This window comes from Pocillopora damicornis, chromosome 8 (genome assembly GCF_964200805.1).
Source record: "Pocillopora damicornis chromosome 8, jaPocDami1.2, whole genome shotgun sequence".
NCBI lineage: Eukaryota > Metazoa > Cnidaria > Anthozoa > Scleractinia > Pocilloporidae > Pocillopora > Pocillopora damicornis.
Window position 1 is genome coordinate 23,132,600 of NC_142677.1, and position 15,798 is coordinate 23,148,397.

Genomic DNA, 15,798 nt, shown 5'->3' on the forward strand with positions numbered 1-15,798 from the left:
AAACTTCCCACGTGCATCCATAACTCGATATACGCACGCTAAGCATGAACAAATTCTTAAATAACAGTTTCCAGATCGGTTTGAAATAGGTATGAGAATTTTTAGAAAGATGGATTTCACTGGGTAATTGGTTGAAATGCGAGGGTCAATGAAATGTTCGAACGTCCTTTTCCTGCTGTGACGTAATTGTCGACCAATTTGTTGATCGAGGTGATGGCCTGCTTTGACAAAGCCTCTCGTTTTTTTAAAAAATCAGTGTCGTCACCACACAAATGATGAAGTATAGGAAAATGAGAAAAGAGAATGGAATTCTTGTCCTGTGATGGAAGTGAAGATAAATACCGCCTACAAAAAACCATCAGAGACTGTAGTACACACTGGTGCATGGACCTTTGCTTTCGGGAAAAACATTGATAAAAAAAGTCAGAGGAGTCAGAAACTTCCCTGGAATGTTGTGGAGGTGAGTGACAGGAATTGACAGCGTGTATAAATTGAATGAATCCCTCTCTGGCAGAGGAAGTAGCGCCGATACAGTGGTCAAAGTAGCGACCATATAGAGCTCAGGATTAAGGCCGTTGTACCGATTGAAAAATTGGTCTTCAGTGTAACCTACAAAAAGATTGTCGTGGCTGGGTCCCATTTTGGTACCTATGGCTACACCATCGGTTCGTTTATAGTAGTTGTCCCCGAATAAAAAACAGTTGAGGGTTAATATTAGTTCAGCTTGACGGAGTAGTCTTCCGAGCTATGTTTCTTGACGGTGCGAGACTTTGAACATCTAAAGCTATTTGGCGTAAAACTTTTCAAGTTGGTCATTTTCAATTTGTGTTAATCCTCGGCTTCCTTAGCTTTTCTTCTTTCTACTTGGTTAATTTTTACCTCTTAGGGAATTGTTTCCACGAGGATGCAATTCTTCCAAGGTTTAATTACATTAAAGACAATTCTTCAGAGTAATGTAACCTAAATGGGCAACTAAACTTTTTACTACTTAAAATGGTACCGCTCTAAATTTGGAAGAGAATGTGACGAATTTTTATTCAAATACTTGCGCGGAACAACGCGCAAGTATTTGAATAAAAATTCGTTCGGATTGAAACAATGCAATATAATTCAATATTATATATTTTAAAAATAGACCTGTAATAATTACCCTGCACTTCAAAAGGCCCGAGTTTTGTATGTTTCTTTAGGCCGCAAGTAATTAATCAAATTGCCCTCGTTTAAATGCACAAAAAAGAATCCTCACTGTTCGTGTAACAAACCACGTTAAGAAACACAGGAACGTTAATCTAACGAACCGAAAACACGCGAAAGCAACAAATATTAAACGATGATAATGTTATCCCGTGCAGATCTAATCGCCGTTTGATCAGAGCGCTTCAACACTTTATGTCGCCAGCTGAGTAGAACACTGCAAGAAGGTCAGAAAGGTCGGTTCTAGAAATTAAAATGAGCACTTTTAAACAATGACTGCTTTTCAATAACTTTTGTCTACGCGACACATTGGCTGCAGTTTGTTATTTCACTGCGAAACCATTGCGCTCTTTCTGTCACTGAAAAAAAAGTTCAGATGTTTTCAATTATAAAACGTAGGCAAGTGATGAAAGTTCTAAAAACTCCAAACTAATTTTTCTATCTCATGGTGATCACAAGGCTGAGAAAACAAATTAGACAAGCCTTGGGCACACTCGATTATGAGATACCGCTTTAAAAAAAAAATAACCATTTAAGGAGAAGATTGATGAGCGTTTGTAAATGACCACGACTGAAAAACAATTCTATGATTGAATGTTGTAGAAACAACAATGGTATGTCAAGACCACAAGTCGACAAGAAATACATCCAAAGAAACGTTTTATTCGAAGGAAATCTAATGGTCTTTGTCATTTTCAATTGATACCACAACGAGTAAAACGAAATTTTAGGAAGGAGGAGTAAAAATTTCCATAGCATTGTGGATACACCTGTGGTTGCCTCTGGCGCCCGTCCATCGACATAAATTGATTCCTCCGAATTACCCCAGAAACATAAGCACAATTTGTTGATCAAATAAGATATAAAAACTGCATTTTGGCAGATAGTATCAGAAAATAAATAAACACATAGACACCGATTAATCTGAAAACCGATAAAGATCACAAAGGTCTACCGAGATTAAAATACCAACGAATGGATGTTATCTGTTCTTGAATGTTTTTCAATTTCAAGTTAATCAGCTTTTCTCCTCACCAAGACAGATCAATCTAATGTTTGTTAAGTTACAATAACGCCAAGTACTGATTCTAGAAAAGTGATTTCATTGGTGTACTTGGCAGGCGATACTTTCAATTGGATTGTAGGCAGTGGCTCTCAAAACTTCAGACCAAAAACAACAGAGGAACTCAATGAAACCATATACCTCAAGGATCAAATTCGTCCGCCTAGAATTGTGCAAGTTACGCTGGAGAAGAAACTTTATTTTAGCAAAGTTTTATATTTTCTGTTAGGTTGTTGAAGGTATCATCAGCTTCTACAGTGCTGAAATATATACAGTGGCGATCTGACAAGAATCAAGATTGTCATCATCTAATCCTCTTGCAAATCTCGCCAATTTCAGTGTGTAGCTTTTTTTTTTTTTTACGTTTCCATTTTTTTTGTACGGAACCTCAGCAAGAGGTTTCTTGCATGTCATAAAATTGTAAATTTTGTAACGATTCAAGCAACTGTACCAGTCTGTTCATTCAACTAAATCATGGCGTGATTCACGATGAAATTATTAAAGGTGAAAGTAGAACAGTCAAAGTTCTCTTGCTTTTAAGAAGAAAGTAACTCGTGATAAAGTCTAATCACTGACCCTTTACCATTCTTGGAGGAGAATCAGTTGGATTCTAACTAGTGACTCACTCATCTTATGGAGGCCGTTCTCAAAACCGCAAGGTATATCTGTATATACTCTCCTTTTACCTCCAGCACACAGAAGACATCGCTTCGCATTACAAACTCACTCTAGGTGCGCGTATGTGGTAATAAATCGACTCAGATATCGCACCAGTCCATTTAAATAAAAACACCGCCATAAAAAGTGGCACCGAGACTAACACAATGCATTAATGAATAAATTGCCTCAACATGGTCAAAAAAAAGAAATACCCACTGGCTTTAACAATAACGAATCCAGCTGAGGCCTGTGCGATCCCCTCTGGTTATGCACAAATGTCATAAATTCGCTGTCATTTTCTCTCTTCTGTCTCATCAGGCTGAAATAGCAAGAGAAAAATCGATCTGCTAAAGGTCTTACAGTATTTTTCAACAGCCCACAACTTTTCTCAATAATTGCCCTGAAGCTTAAAGGAATATTAAGTAACTACTTTGTGCATGTTTCAAAGTCCATTTGGAAAGCATTGCATTGCTGCCAACCCAACAAAGACACGCTCCCTCTGGCTGCTCAAACCGACTTTCAATCACGTGTGAAACGTGACTGAGATTACAGAGATTTCGTGACTCAAAAGAATAAAGTCCTTAGAAAGGCACGTGCAAAAAAAGAGGGTGAATAAAAAAGAAATCAGAAAAATAACATAACAAAGATAATGACAATAACAAGACACTAGTACTAACAATAATAATAATAACAGTTTTAAAACCGTGTTTCCGCCTTGGGTTTTTTAAGCTATGAATCAATCATCGGCTGGGAAAAGAACGTAAGTACAAATGTACAGACTAATTTGTAAGACAAACAACCAAATCGTAGCGTCAATTGAAAAACAGTTTGTACCACTTCGATATTTTTTGGCATGTCTTGGTTGCACGACACAACACAAGTACGTATTATGCTCATTATGACAAAAGGCGCCGCTTTGAGACGTCATTCCTCTTAACAACTGTAGCCGAAAAATCTCTCAACCTAGCTAACAGCCATCCAGACACAACAGACTAACAACGCCCCCCTACCCCTCTAAAGAAAGACCTCACCGGCCCAACCCCCACCCCGTCCTCTCCTTCACCTCTGCCTCAGTCATCCTAACCAATCATCTCACCGTATCCTACAGTAAAAGAAACCTTTTATTTTCTTTCTTATATTCCCCCGACACAGAATGCACGACGCCCTTTGACGACCCCTCTTACCACATATTCAAGAGCTTCCTCAATCTATGATTACAGCAAAGCTTATTAGACAAGATAATTATTTCAACGCAGCTAATTGTATCCGGTTTAAACATGATTTAACTGTGGCGCACAAGTGTCGTACTTACTCATCACCTGACCCTCAGCAGCCTTTCCGATAGAGTCTCGCGACGAAAATCATCGCAAAGTCTTAGCTCAAGAGACGACTCGCAAGCCTTAATGCGATCTGCCAGTTAGTCGGTGAGACAGATTGCATTTTAGCATGAAACTGCCAAAACTCAGCAGTTTCGATGACACCGTTTAAAGATACAAATTATCAAAACCAGCTTCCTAAGTTTAAAGGGCAAATAAAGGGCATCTCTAACTTCTCAATGAAATAAACAAATAAATAACTTTAAAAACTTCTCAAGTAACCTGATGAGTGTGAAAATATCTGCAAGTATTAACTCACCAGTCCATTAGGTTGCTAAGATGACGAGAAATCTTTACGAACGCTTTAGTAAGCATATTAGCTTCTTCGGAAACTCATTCCAAGAAAGTTAACCTTACTGTAAAAGGAAACTGTTACATACTAACCACAACGCACGAGACCGAGTTATGTAAAAAGCCGTGCACGTGAGAGCCGAAGCAAGCGATCGAGAAAGAACGTGAACAACGAAGTAAACGAGAGATAAGGCACGTGAGAGCCGAAGCACGTGACACGTTACATGAATAAAAACCGAGCCGAAGCAAGTGACCAAACACGAGACTTAGGACCGAGAGAGGCCCTGGGAACCAAGTTGGCACAAACACACACACACTCAAGAATCCACACAGAAAAGCTCAACGCTTACTTCCTTGCAAACTTGAATGCCAAGTAGTAATCTTCGTACATCTCCCTGAACAAAGGAAACTCAGCATAAATGGCACCTAAACAAAAATAGAATTACAAGTTGGTAAAGGCAACCATGAGTGCAACTGAAGAATGATCAAGAATATGCCATAAATGGTCACAAGTTCCCAAGATCTGATTGTTTCTTCACCCTTCCAGCTGTGATATGTTTCCATGTAAATTTTTTGGGAGAATTTAGTATTACATCCAGGTAGTATACTCAAGATAAAAAGTTTCTTTATTGCATTTCATCCTCCGTTTGGAAGATGACACTGTGAGAGGAAGTAATTGCAGCTTGTGCTGGAAAAGGTTCCCCATCAAATCAAAGATTTAACTACACAAAAAAAAAGGGGTTGATAATATATACAGTTTTATTTGTTTACCTATTGCAGTAGAGGCTGAATTCCAATTATTAGCAGCTTCTTCCACCTAAAAATAAATCAATAAAAAGGTACCAAAAATTCTCCTTGCACTGTAAGAAATTCCTATTGCATATTGCTGTATAATTTGGCCTATACTGTATTTCCTAATGACTTATTGCTCATAACATTTTTGTGCACCTACATTTTTCTATCTACACTGATACAATAGCACAGAGGCCTGGCCAAGGTTGGGTGTTCTTAGGGTAATGTTACCCACTCTGTATTGTGGCATCACAACCTGACAATCTGGCATGCCCCACATACAAGGAGGGGCCCACTGTTGGACACACCAACCCCCCCTCCCTTCAGAAGAAAATTCCTCCTATGCACATGCATTATCAAACCAATCATCCCTTTTAATCTGTATAGCTTATAAAGTCTGAATAGAAACCTGAGTAAGGAATCAATAAAGAGAAAAAAAAACTTACTTTAACATAAAGAGAAGAACTCAAGGTACATATTGGCTCTACATGGGCAAACAATGTATGGTGTTCAGCCCTTGAAAGTTTACTTCTGCGCAAGACAAAATTGTGGAAAACAAATATCAGATCCAGATGAAAATTGTAAACGAAAGCCAAAAAGCATTTAATTAGTAATTTTCTTAAAGTGTCTCAGTTAGCAGAATCTTTTGTGTTAGAAATTTGATGTTCTCAGAAGATTTACCACTTAGGAGAGGATTTACCACTTTGAGAGGAAATGTATGTAAAAAAGATCATTCCCCATTTACCCTTCACAGAAAATTTGCTTTTGGCCCATAATGAAACCATCCTCTGCAAAGTTGCACCATGACAAAAACAAGGTCCAAAATTGAAACCAGCTGGTTACCAATGCAACTGAAAATTGGTTTTTGGCAACCAGAATTGTATTACTGGTCAACAGTTAGCATTAACTTAAAATTCTTGTCAGTCTTCCACATGTGAACTACTGCTCAAGAAACCAAATGTTGAAAATGTCTTTTGCACTTTTATCCATCCAAAAGAGGATCATTCACAAGAAGGAATATGTTTTAAGGCAAAATTGTTGTCACAATTGTAATATTTCATGTTCTGTTGTGATATGTAAGTGTAAGGAATGGGACTTGTTGACTTTGAAGTTTTCCCACCCACCATTTAGACCAAAATAATGATGGTGCTTCAAACAGTTCCATTATTATCAGAAGCATTAAGAATTCTTACTTTAATGGTTCAGCATACAGTTCAAACAGGCTCTTCAAGCAGTCATTGTAAACTTCTTCTGCATAAACTAGCTCTTTCACACAGCGAAGTCTATCATCTTTAACTGGAATGGCAATACAATCAACAAAATATTCAACACATATGATTTTCACATATTTTCAGTCAAAATAAACACAAGTTGGTTTGTAATGTTGAGGATAGGTAAAGTGTTTTAATCAAGAACACAGCATTACACCCAGGCTGGAGCTCAAACTGAACCCCCTTAGAAAAGTAACCAAATTTAGACTGCCCATCATGGGCCAGTTGTTCAAAGGCCAATTATTGCTAACCCAGGGTTAAATTTGAATCCAGGTTTCTACATTTCTCTGTTCAACAGCCATTTTGGGATAATTTTCCCAATTGTTTCTACAGCATTCAATCTTCAAATTGAAGAAAAATGGAATTACACTGCATCTTCTTTTAGAGCTACAGATTTGAAATCAGACTTCACACTAACCCTAGGTGATCATAACCCAGTTTTGAACAATGTTGCCCAGGGGTTCATAGAATATATGACAAAAATAACAATTAGGTTGAAACTAAATGGCAAATAAGAAAAAGTAGGCAACCCTCTTATCAATGGCACCAAGTTTTTTTTTATCAGATTACATGCAAGACTAGAAACAATTCAGTCAAAATGTCCCAAGTATTAAACAAAGTTCACATGAACCTTCAAGAAAATTCTGAACATGAAATGCATTCAAAAAATTAATAACTAGTTAGTGGTGCAGTAAAATCATGCATTCAATTACGCTATTTTTGTACAATTTTCCATGTGGTCTTAAGCTAGAATGAAGTGGTAAAAAAAATGGCTGAAGGCTACCAGGTGGTTTTGGCAGGTCAACCCTGTTTTTGAGTGGCAAAGGAGGTGCACAGTAGAACCACAATTGTACAAGATGTTCCTTGCCAGGAACACTTCATGCAAAGTTGTCCAAACTAACCAACAATCCAAATGTGCACTATTCTACTTCAAACAACTACCTTGTATCAAACCCTTTGTAACAAGTGCAGTATTTCCACAAAAACTCACTTGTATGAAGATTGTCAAGCTGAAAATTTGACAGCATCTTGTCCACATCCTCAATGGCTATCTCCGCATTCTCTACAGATGTAGCACTTGCTTCGAGATTCAGAAGAGTCTTTTCCGGTAAAGTGCGCACTTGGTAGTTGGTTAAATTGTATTCCTGACAGATTCCAGCAACAAGATCCCTCACTGTCATGTTGCGCTCTGCACTCAACTAAATGTGGAAACAAAATACAGAAAACATCACCACATTATGTTTTGTATGTGTGTAAAAATGGCCAACACCACTTAATTGACTTTTTTTCAGTGCCTTTACTCAAATACTTTGGATCTATAGACCATCCAGTTTTGATATGTTTATTTTTTTTAGGGGAGGGTGGCTATTCAGAAAGGGTTAACACTTTTTAAAAAGCCTCTTCTTCCCTTGTTTTGGGTATTTATGCAAGAATAGTGCAAAATCAATAGCCTTGCATAATGCAACAAAATTTTTTGAAAATACTTCATAAATTATAAAAATTATAAAAATTGTATTCATATTAACTTGTCTTTATGCTATAACTTTAACTACCATAATCCAAAACTTAAAACTAAAAAAAAAAAGAACTAGCATTGCTTCAATTTGTAGAAAAGAGAAAAAAGCAAAAGTAAAATCTGTATCCAAAACAAATTGCCCACTGCACCTAAATGCATCCAAGTTTTCTAAGCAAAGAGTGACTACATGTACCTGAAGAATGTATTAAATTAGAGTGAAAATTATCCTTCTCCTCAAGCTTGGTGAGTATTGTCTGGTTATCAGCTCGCCTTTATTTCTATTCATACTGTGTTCAGTATATATTTTGTCTGTGGTAAATGACCAGTTCTTTTGACTGAAACTACACCTACATTTGTCACTTAGTGGCCTCCCTAATAAAAGGGGCAAGGGCCTACTTCACTAAAACACATTTTCTCAGCATTAAATTTCACTACTTTTAAATACGCCTGTGAAGAAGTACATTCCTAAGGAGCAGAAAAATGACTTTCACAAAAATTTATTAACAAGATGAGAAAAATAAATGCAAAGATACCCTGAGACAAAAAACTTACCATACACTGAGGGAAAATACAAGACAAGAAACACTCATACAAAAAAAGTTTAAATAGACACAATAAAAGACACAGCTAAAAGGGACATGAAATACGATATATAAAGGGCAAAAAAAAAAAAAGGTGTTGAAATGATACATGGAAAATGAAAATAATATGTGTAAATGAATTGGTGTGTAAATACAAGACCTATTTGTAAGAGATGAAAAAAAAATCACTCATTTGCCACAGCTGCATGAATTTTGACCAGCATCTTTAATTAACCATTTGATGCTCCAGCTCACCGATCTTACAGTGGCGCTTGTGGATACATTAACTGCGCAGATGAATTTCATTAACGCTCAGACACAGGGTAGTCATACATGTATGTACAATGTTTTAGTACACGTGACTCATGTGCCTTTGTTATTCAGTGCTACAAGTTTCCTTTGTATTACATTGATGTGTGAAACAAAGAACTTTTAGGTTTGAAAAAGCAGTGAGTAGCTCCTAGTTCTCTATTCTGGGTACATTTATTTTTGTCAGCTACATCATAACCTTGCATGGGCTACACTTGCACATGCATGTGCATATCAAATCAGACTATTTCAAGGTAAAAAAAAGCAAAACAAACAGAAACAACTCAGTAATCCTTTGGACTCTAACATCAGTATGCATATTCTCCATACTGTTCTCTATACATTTCCTAGTGTGTTAACGAAGAGAATTTCAAAATTCAAGAGCTTCTTAAGTTATTGATCATTTCCTTCATTCTTGTGACCGTAATATTTAATTCAGGAGTGAAACTGAAGAGAAAAATTTCCGTCAGATGCTAGTCCCTGGTAGGGGCCAAAGGGGTAAACTTGAGACAGCAAGAGTTGTGCAGAAGCATCTCTTTAAAATATAAATGTTAGTTTTAAATATTTTTAGATTCTATTACTGTCATGCATACAGAATTATCTTTGGATTATGATCATTTCAAAATTTCTAGTCATGATGGTTTTTTTAAATTTTTTTTGATTAAAACCCTGGATTAGACACTTAAAATAATAAACCCCTTCCCCTTCTCTAGTCAAGTTTTACTCAGAGGTTAACACCAACTTTCAAGAAATGAGTTTAAAATGGTCTCAAAAAAACTACTATGCAATTGCAAAAACATTCAAAAACTATAAAGAGAAGAGAGCCCAGGAATATTTTCATTCGTTATCATTCTTATCTGAAGGGTACTTTTAAATGGTAAATTATATTAATAATGGTGATGGGACTGAGTGGAGTCCAATTTGGTCTGTAATTGGATGACCGCAAAGCGGGAGTCTGATTCGTTAATATCAAGTATTAGTATAGACAGAATTGGATGACAGGATGTTGTGTTACCAAATAATATGAACTATGACAAAATTTGAGAAAGAAACTAGACATCAGTCATAAGTTTTCATAAAAAAGAAAGTTACAAGGAAAAATGGGCATCTACAGCATGCACACTTGATGCACACTGTCCATTCACACAGGCATGACCAATCAACTGTCCTGTTACACTGTCCAATTACATGCATGACACATACACTGTCCTATAGGTGCTCAAAACAGGCTGGCTATGACCAATTGTGTTCAAGAATTCTGTTATAGTTTTGATTAATTTTATAATAGCATTTCAGGCTTTTTCAAGCAATTTAACTCTAAATAAAGATATTGAGCTACCTGTTATTACTACAACCAAGGAAGCCTATCTGAAAACCAAAATGAAATGGTTATCTAGAATACTATACAACTATGCATTCCTTCATACTCTAAGTTCAAAATGGTGATTGCTCATGTTCTGTTCAATACCCTATATTTAAATACACAATTTAAGCCAATTTAATGGTTCCAGGTTCAATAAAAGAGCAATTATATTCAAGCTTAACCCTCTTATTGATAATATATTAGACTACAGAATATTGTATGTCAATATGTCAAGACCAACCCTGAAAAAAAGAAAAAAAAAAAAAGAAAGGGTTGTTGGCAAATTGTAAAATTTTTCTGTAAAGAGAATTCTAACCTTCATTCACATGTTATGCAGATTCCGACACAACGATTGTTTTGGTTTTGAAGTTTGACGTGTCAAGAAATTGACCAAAAGAATACCAGAAACCGCAAATTTAAAGCGAGATCGAATTTGTTAAGTATTTTAAAAGTGGGTTTACCACCCAGAATTAATTACTAGGACATTCCTCGATGACGGCGCCGATTAAGGAAAGAATCGTCGAGCTCTGAGTAGAACTCCATTCAAAACTTTACATAATATGTGTGTATTTGTGTAACAAGGACCTCGATCGCTATGAAAAGGTTTCGAGACTTAATTCAGAAATGACATCTTATGATCTAGACCGTAACAAGCCATTGAAGGAAAGGAAATGACGAATTGACCAAGGTCAAATTAAACACATTGAGCCGATTTTCGAATCACGCACATTAATTCCGATGATCGGGTTGGTTTGTTATTTCAAAACACTTTCAAAAAATATTCTGAAGAGTTTTACACCAATGTCTGCAAATCTCGCTTCCCGTTTTTTGTTTGCTCAACTCAAAAACGATAAATCGCAGTGTGAAGCCACTCAACACAGTCACTCTGTCAAACAAAACATAACATCCTCTTGGTTAATACCGATATGCAACGGTCGCAATGGTGCATGTTTAACAAAACATTTCCGCGTGAAACCACAAGATTATTAAACTTATTCGACTCATGGGTGTGCAAGGTTTATTTTCCGCATAAAACAGCTGATAACAACGCCGAAAATATTGCGGATTTGACGACAGACATTTTGGAATCAACATGCCGCAGTATGAAATTCTACCACAGTATTCCAACGCTGTACCCAACTGCTCAATTAAACGCCAAAAAAATTCCATCACATTCGAAAAATGCGGCAATAGGAAAGACCAAAGAGACTTACACGCACAAATAATAACTGAGGCACAATTTTGAAAATAAAACACAACAATCAAAAATTGCTTGCTACAATATTGCTTAGTCTACGCGATGAAGTCCTTCAGCCTTACCAATCTCGGTTTGCCATCGGGTAGAATGGCCTTCACCATAAAACTCTGACCTTGTCCTTCGTCCATACGGAGTATATTTAACACTCCAAGTAGAGTCTGGTCCGTCATCGATCTGGTTCGATTTAGCAGCGAGATTGACGACGAGAAGGAGTGTTTTCGCTGCCTTGTTTTCGCACTTGTGGCGGCAGTCGCCATTTTGCTGTGTGGATTCCAACTACAGACGGCTGCAGACAAAATCAAACAAGCTAGAGGAAAAACTCAGCGTTTTTTCTCTAAAGGGATTCATATGGAAAAGCTCACAGCTGATTCAATAAACATATCCGCGGCTATTGTCCAACAACCACGAGCATAAAATACATTCGTACGCTATTTTTCTAAGCCGTCAAGAGGTTTATAATTCATGTTCAGCACCGAAGTTAGCAGAGCGTGAAGTATGTACAAAACAATGTAGATTGGCTTATCAGCAATTTGATACACCCTAAAAGCTTCACTCGGGGCAATTAAAATATGGGGGTACATAAATTACGGTCATTACCCCATCAAACCTGGGATAAAGTTACATCAAAAATTCCAAAAAGTTCTTCAAACCCAACATGTTTGATACAGTAAGCAACTTTTTTTACCATTTAAATCAGAAGAAAGCTTCGAGTTAATTTATACACCCAGTAGACTTATCAATAAAATGAAAAAAATTTGCCTATTCTGTCTTGGTTGACCGGAACAAATATATCCTCAGTGGTAAAATATTAAGTTTAGGGAAGGTTTTAAATTCCATTTAACTTGCAACAAACTTATGCTGATGTAAGGCTCGGCTGGAAAAATGCTAGTTTGTGAGTGAAACATGTTTGACTGTAAAAAATCTTTATTCACAATACAGAGAAATGTTGATTCTTAAACAGATCAGCTCAAACAGCAATACGAAAAAACCCAGAAAAAAAAGGCCCTGAAAAGTGGCAGCTTAAATGCAGATCTGTTCAAGAAATAGACAGGTTGTTACGATCAGACGAACTTGCATGAATTTTTGTCTCCGATTGTATACATTCGCGAACATGTTTTTACTCCGAAATTGTCTTTAAAATATTTGACCCTTTTCTAATCTCTTTCTAGACTCTTGAAATCGGCTTTGCTATCAGCCTCATTAGCTCGTCTCTTCTCGACAAAACCAAGTCAGACATACTGCATTAGATAGAAAAATTTTATCGTTCAATCCTGAGTTATTTCCTGAGGCGTACTTCCTCTCAGGAGGTACCCAACTTACAAGCAGACAAGAAGAGGCTCGGCAAGGAATTTCCTTCCGCAAAAATGTGAGGAGGTTTGTTTTTTTAAGATCAAATAACAGTCAATTCTGGGAGAGAAAGAAAACTTTTCTCTCCGAATTTAGCGTTTTCGAGAGAGGAACATTTGCCATAAACTTGTGTCAGAGAAAAATCTGAGTCTCCTATCGCGTCCGGAGTCGAACCCTAACGAAAACCCGAAAGAGTCCTTGGGCCAGGGACCCGAAAGCGCGGTCAATTTCTCAAAAGCATGCTTATTTGAGTTGAAAGCTTTTTTAAAATTCAGAATGAGTCTTTAATTTCAGACTTCTCCAAATTTTAGGTAACAGTCGATAGCGGAGGTGTTCAATGGTTCAAACTTAGCTACTAGGAAAGAGCCTCAGACGAAAGGTAATCCTCTTGGAGATTTAAGACTGTTTTGATAATTTTCATTTGGTCTAAAAACAAGGGCTGGGTCGCACTAAGCAAGCTCTAGATTCTAGCTTATCCGTTCAAGATCCACCTTTGTTTGTTTTGGCAGTGCAACCTGACCACAACGACCATTTTACGTGAAAAGTGCCAAAGAGAGAATGGGGTTAAAACGGAATACTTGGAGGTCACCTTTCTCCTTTACTCGCAGTCTAATGGAAAAGGAGCAGGAACTTCAAAAGTTGTAGGAACGTCAAAAGCTTATCACTGTTGACTCTGATTTGTCATCATGCATATTTTTGTATAAGCAAGTGCAGTTTGAAAATATCTACATCTACCTAAAAAGATTTTCCTTGGCGACACGTAAAGTACGTAAAGATGGAAAACTCTCTTAGTCGGATGCGGTCTTTCGAAATTAATAGAAAAACTAGGATTAGGGGGAAGTTGTTGATCAAACGTGAGTAACATTGTTAAAATATCAACTTGATGTGAAATTGACTCAGTTCTAAAGTCAATTAGCTTTTAGCGTCAGCAGGCCCCAAGTTGACCTTAAAACGGCGAGCCTGTCAATGTTGGCTCCATAAAATCCATAAAGTTATCTCTCAGAGATACAGTAGAACCTCGACTTAACGAAGTGCCAAGGGACTGGAGAGATTGGTTCGTTATATCGAGGGTTCGTTATATCGAAAACCTAGATTTAACGAATTTGCGGAAAAACAACCAAAATGTTCGTTATATCGAGGGATGGTTGCTGAGTTTTTTTGGTGGCGTTAGCACTTTGGGATCGGAACGATTACTGTAAATAACGTTTGTGCTTTAATGTCTGTATGACGCTACAGTACGCTGTTCACTGAGGTCTGTACATAGCTACAGCATCTTGTTTTTAAGGCACGGAGGACAAATTTCAGTGAAAGTCACTGGCAAACGGACTGAAACAAGGGTATTGGACTGGAAATTCCTGCCTCTTACACCTTTTACTACAAGAAGCCTTCAAAAATAAAGAGGTCAAATTCCACGTAAAAGAACTAATGAGAGGCGAAGAGGATAAGGTAGATCAGTAGTAGATAGTGTCAGTGTTGGCATATCGGGGTTTATTATACGTTTGAGCTTCTGGATTGTGTTCTTTATAACAAGGATTTCGTTATATTGAGATTCGTCGAATCGAGAATCTTTCCCATGCATTTTACTGTGACTTTGGCCGGGCTGAAGAATATCGTTAGTTATACCGAGGACTTCGTTATATAGAGGTTCGTTATATCGAGATTCTTTCTCATATATTTTAGTGTAACTTTGGCCGGGCTGAAGATTATCGTTCGTTATATCGAGGACTGCGTTAGATAGAGGTTCGTTAAATCGAGGTTCTACTGTATAGCGTTTTTAACCTAAGAGCCAAGTACTGGCACTTAAGAATTACGAGAGGGGGAATTATGAGAATTGATAATCTGCCAAAATTCTTAAGATTCTAACGAAGGGTGAGTGACCACGTCTGAAATGTCGACAAAGTTGCGAGGAGAAGGAGAAGAGGTATCCCTCAAATTTTGTCACTGGTGAAATCTCATCTACGTCAAGAAAGTCTTTAGTCTGGCTATGAAAACTCGTTTGTCACAAAAACGAAAAACACCTTCATCATGCTGGCGCGCTTAAAATCAACCATCTTTCCTATTCTTTTTACCCAAACTCGTGAGTATCCTGGGGGGGTAACCCCCCCCCCTCCACCCTGAAGAGACATAATTTTCAGGTTAGCGCCAGAAGCAGAACGTGAACTTGTTTCATTTTGGAAAAAGAAAATACTATTAATCATTTTGTTTGCCTGGTATTTCGCTGCAGAGAGATCCGTTTGATGATCGTACAACTGGCCGTGGATGTATATTGATCAAGTTAGCCATCTGCCAAATTTTGAAGGCATTTGATTGATAAAGTGAACAACACAAACTCATAATTTTCAGAGTCTTAAAAAAACCTTTATAAATGCTGGTTACTCTAATGATTATTTCAAACACTACCATTACTTTCTTTATTATCCCTTTTTGATTGTACTTGAATTTTGCCAAGGGAGACGAGATACCGATTAAACATGACAACTGCAGGGCGTGAAACAAACAGAGTCATAATTTGCTTCTGAACATTGTGCTTAATAAAGAGTGTTAAAGTTTGCCAGCGGTGGGGCATTAATTACAACTGAAACTTAAAGCGATGTATTAAAGAAAGATAAATCAATGGTCATTCATTTCCTTCACTGGAAATGAAAACAAATCCACTTCGTCGTTTACTTTGCAAGGTGTGTTTTTGTAATGAACGTTTTCGGTCTAAAACTCGTCTGAAAAACATTACGCATTCAAAAGTATTCGAAAGTTGCTGCCTTTTTACCCAACTTGGCTTG

General features: G+C 37.2%; 1 protein-coding gene and 1 long non-coding RNA gene across 5 annotated transcripts in view; one reads left to right on the forward strand and one right to left on the reverse strand.

The window, feature by feature from the left end:
• The window catches only part of LOC113682143 (uncharacterized), a 53,346-nt gene that overhangs the window by 30,050 nt on the left and 7,498 nt on the right, over positions 1-15,798 (reverse strand). For 2 of the 3 annotated variants that reach the window (XM_089180552.1, XM_089180551.1), the window contains exons 3-9: positions 11,737-11,960; positions 7,639-7,846; positions 6,570-6,672; positions 5,823-5,907; positions 5,356-5,401; positions 4,935-5,010; positions 3,134-3,236 (exon numbers count right to left, since the gene is read on the reverse strand). In XM_089180552.1, coding sequence (XP_089036678.1) covers positions 3,134-3,236; positions 4,935-5,010; positions 5,356-5,401; positions 5,823-5,907; positions 6,570-6,672; positions 7,639-7,846; positions 11,737-11,931 — 816 coding nt within the window. In that variant the 5' untranslated portion in view covers positions 11,932-11,960. Of the gene's footprint in view, positions 1-3,133; positions 3,237-4,934; positions 5,011-5,355; positions 5,402-5,822; positions 5,908-6,569; positions 6,673-7,638; positions 7,847-11,736; positions 12,196-15,798 lie in introns of those variants that run through there. The other variant, XM_027199299.2, reaches the window with a different exon arrangement.
• On the forward strand, positions 189-15,518 carry LOC149041849 (uncharacterized). 2 transcript variants are annotated; one of them, XR_016179173.1, is made up of 3 exons: positions 189-460; positions 13,333-13,400; positions 13,531-15,518. It is a non-coding gene; the product is annotated as an uncharacterized LOC149041849 (long non-coding RNA). The 2 variants fall into 2 exon arrangements; XR_016179172.1 differs by lacking the exons at positions 13,333-13,400; positions 13,531-15,518 and adding an exon at positions 2,487-2,804.